This window comes from Parus major, unplaced genomic scaffold, assembly GCF_001522545.3.
Source record: "Parus major isolate Abel unplaced genomic scaffold, Parus_major1.1 Scaffold335, whole genome shotgun sequence".
NCBI classification, from domain to species: Eukaryota; Metazoa; Chordata; class Aves; order Passeriformes; family Paridae; genus Parus; species Parus major.
This window is the reverse complement of record NW_015379282.1, coordinates 50381-53884: the sequence shown is the minus strand read 5'-3', so window position 1 is coordinate 53884 and position 3504 is coordinate 50381. Positions and strand designations below refer to the sequence as shown.

Here is a 3504-nt window from a genome sequence, read left to right as displayed (position 1 = left end):
TTTATACATTATAATTAATATTAATAACAGTAATTATAATATATAGTAACACCTATTATAATTAATATTAATAATAGTAATTATAATATATAATAATATATAATATATAATAATATAGGTAATGTATAATAATTATATTAATAACACAATAATATTAATGGGAATAACACTAATATAAATATTATTATCAATATATTAATAATTAATTATGCATATTAATATTATACATTAATATGCCAATAATACAACATATACTATATTCATTATATATACTATGTATTTTATATATCATATATTATGTATATAATATATAATCATTATAACTGCATATAATATATACTATAACATTATAATATGTGTTAATATATAATTATATTCTATAGATAGTTATAAGAATTAGATAAAAACAATTATAATAATATATTATTTAAATAACTCAATATAAAAATCGATTATAGTAATTATATATTATGTATAAATTAATTGTGATAATCATGTATTATATATCAATTAATTATGATAACTATGTTGCATAATATATGAAATATATTGAATATATGAATATATATAAATAATAAAAATATAATATGAAAATATATTAATGACTATAAATTAATATATAAATATATAAAAATATAATATGATAATTATAATATAGTATGTAATATGTTCTATAATTATTTATTTAGATTTTGTAATAATAATATTTTTGTAATATATAATTATTTACAATTATTTATAACATAACACATTATATGTTTTATAATATATTTGTTATGTTTTATGTATAGTTAATAAAATTAAATATTTATACTATTATAATTATAATATATAATAATATAATTATAATATAATTATAATATATAATTATAATATTATAAATAATATTTATAATATTTACTGACATTACTTTAACCAAATTTTAATTAAGCAAAATTAAAAGTTTATCAAGGGACAAACCAGTACCAGCATCAGCTTTTAATTTCTTGCTTTAGGAAGAAGGAGGAGGAAAAGAAAAGAGAAGTTTTGAACAATCCAGTGAAAATGAAGAAAATCAAAGCCTTGGTAGGTGTGAGCAAAAATCTGAATTTTGATTGTTCAGGACGAGGAGCTGAGCTCTTTTTGCTCCTTAAATCCTCAATTTTGGGAGAAAATCTCATCAAACCAGATTTTCTGCCTTTAAATTTATACATCTTTATAAAGAGATTTCTCTGCAGAGAGAAATTCATCAATTTATAAATGTTTAATTCAATATGAAGTTAAATTTTCAAATTAATTAAAATTTTTAAATTAATTAAATTTTTAAAGTAAAATTTTTAATTTAAAAATCAATTTATAAATTTTCAATTTAGAAATGTTTATCATTTTTATAAATATATTTACATTTTTCTTTTTTTTTTTAGAAAGATTTTTTTTTTGTACCTGGAGCGCAAAAATCAGAATTTTGATTGTTCAGGACGAGGAGCTGAGCTCTGTTTACTCCTTAAACTCCTCATTTTTGAGAGAAAATCTTGTTAAATTATATTTTCTGCCTTTAAATTTAGAAATGGCTATACATTTTTATAAAGAGATTTCTCTGCAGGGACATTTTTTACCCTTTAAACAGGAAAAAAATCTGGTTTTTTTTGTTTTCTGTTCCTTGTAAAGATTTCTTTGGCTGGGGTTTCATGCCAGGAGCTTTTCCACAGGGAATTCTGGTCTTTTCCCTGGGATTCTGAGGGAATTTTTGGCTTTGCAGCTGCAGAACAGTTTGGATAAAAAGGAGAGGAAGAGGAAGAAGGAGAAGAAGAAGAAGCACAAGAAGCACCGGCGGCGCAGCTCCAGCAGCGACAGCTCCAGCTCTGAGGAGGAGAAAACCAGAAATAAGTGAGTTTTCCATTTTTCTGGCAAAAAAAAAACCTCTGAGCTTTGTCTTTCTAATTAATTTTAATTATTTATATTTAATTTAATTAAATATTTCATTAAACTTGTTGATGCGTTGGTTTTGCATCGTTAACATGTGGTAAAAAATGGATTTATTCTCACAATTCATCTGCTTGAAAAGGATTTTATTTTTGTTTTTAGGTCACAGAAAAGAGTGGAGAATTCCTCCTGGAAGGCTGCTCCTTCCAAAATCCCGGGATACGGCTTACAGGTACACCCAGAGACAGGGAAAAGCAGGAATTTGGGAATTGCTGGAACAGGATAATGAGTGGGACATAATTTAATAAATTTTAGATTTAATTTGGAGCCATTTGAGCCTTGAAATTCAAATTATTCAGAGCTCAGCTGGAATGCTGCTTGGGATTTGGGATGAGGCTTGATCAGCTGCTCCTTGTTATCCATGGAATNGCACAGGGACAGCCAACCTCTGTGGTTGGTGCTGCCCATGCCCCTGGCAGAGCTGTGGGGACAGTGGCTCTGCTGCTCATGGAATGGGTTGGGGTGCAAGGGACATCAAAGGCCAGCCAGTGCCACCCCTGCCATGGCAGGGACACCTCCCTCAGTCCCAGGCTGCTCCAAACCCCGTCCAGCCCGGCCTTGGGCACTGCTGGGGATCCAGGGGCAGCCACAGCTGCTCTGGGGTTTCTATTCCATCCCCTCCTCTCCTTCCCAGGGAGGAATTCCTTCCCAAAATGCTGTCCAGCCCTGCCCTGTGCCATTCCCCTTGTGCCATCACTCTGTCCCTTGTCCCTCCCCAGCTCTCCTGAGCCCCAGTCAGGCACTGAAACGCTCCAGCCACATCACCCCAAAGCTTCTCCAGGCTGAACAATCCCACCCCTCTCAGCAGAGCATCCCCATCCCTCTGATCCCTTGGGATCAGCTCCCCCAGCGGCCCAGCCGGGTCCAGGCTGACTCGCGGTTGTTTCCTCGGCAGGAAGCGCGAGGAGAAGCTGGAGTGGATGTACCAGGGCCCCGGGGGAATGGTGAACAGGGACGAGTACCTGCTGGGCAGGCCCGTGGATAAATTCATCCTGGACAAGGTTGGGGACAGGGACGGGGCCTCGGGGGACTCGGGGCTGCTGCCAGGGTCCATCTTCGCCCGGGCTGGGGCCAGCTCCGTGCTGGACATGGCCACCAAAATCCGCGAGGATCCGCTCTTCATGATCAGGTGGGACACGACGGAGGGACAGGGTTTGCTTGGTTGGGTTAATAACATCAAATAATTTTATTAAATTATTTTTATTAAAATTATTTTTTATTATTAATTTTAAAATATAAAAAAATAAATAGTTTTGATGTAATTAAATCAATTCTAGATGGAATTAGGTGTTTTCTGTGTAATTAATGTGTGTTAATAGGATGCGATATGAATATGGGTGGTGTATAATTAATAATAGTAATTATAATATATAATACATATTATAATTAATATAAACTATAATAGGTATTACTATATGTTATAATTACTATCATTGATATTAATTATAATATATTATTATATATAATGATTAATATTAATAATAGTAATTATAATATATAACAATACCTATTATAATTAATATTAATTATAATATATTATTA

At 31.7% G+C, this 3504-nt stretch overlaps 1 protein-coding gene across 1 annotated transcript in view; it reads left to right on the top strand.

Annotated features, from left to right (window-relative positions):
* The first annotated feature begins 924 nt into the window (after positions 1-924).
* Positions 925-3504, top strand: part of CWC25 (CWC25 spliceosome associated protein homolog) — a 9864-nt gene continuing 7284 nt past the window's right edge. Inside the window, exons 1-3 of the mRNA XM_033511539.1 lie at positions 925-1065; positions 1739-1866; positions 2065-2134. Coding sequence (XP_033367430.1) covers positions 1045-1065; positions 1739-1866; positions 2065-2134 — 219 coding nt within the window. The 5' untranslated portion in view covers positions 925-1044. The remainder of the gene's footprint in view (positions 1066-1738; positions 1867-2064; positions 2135-3504) is intronic.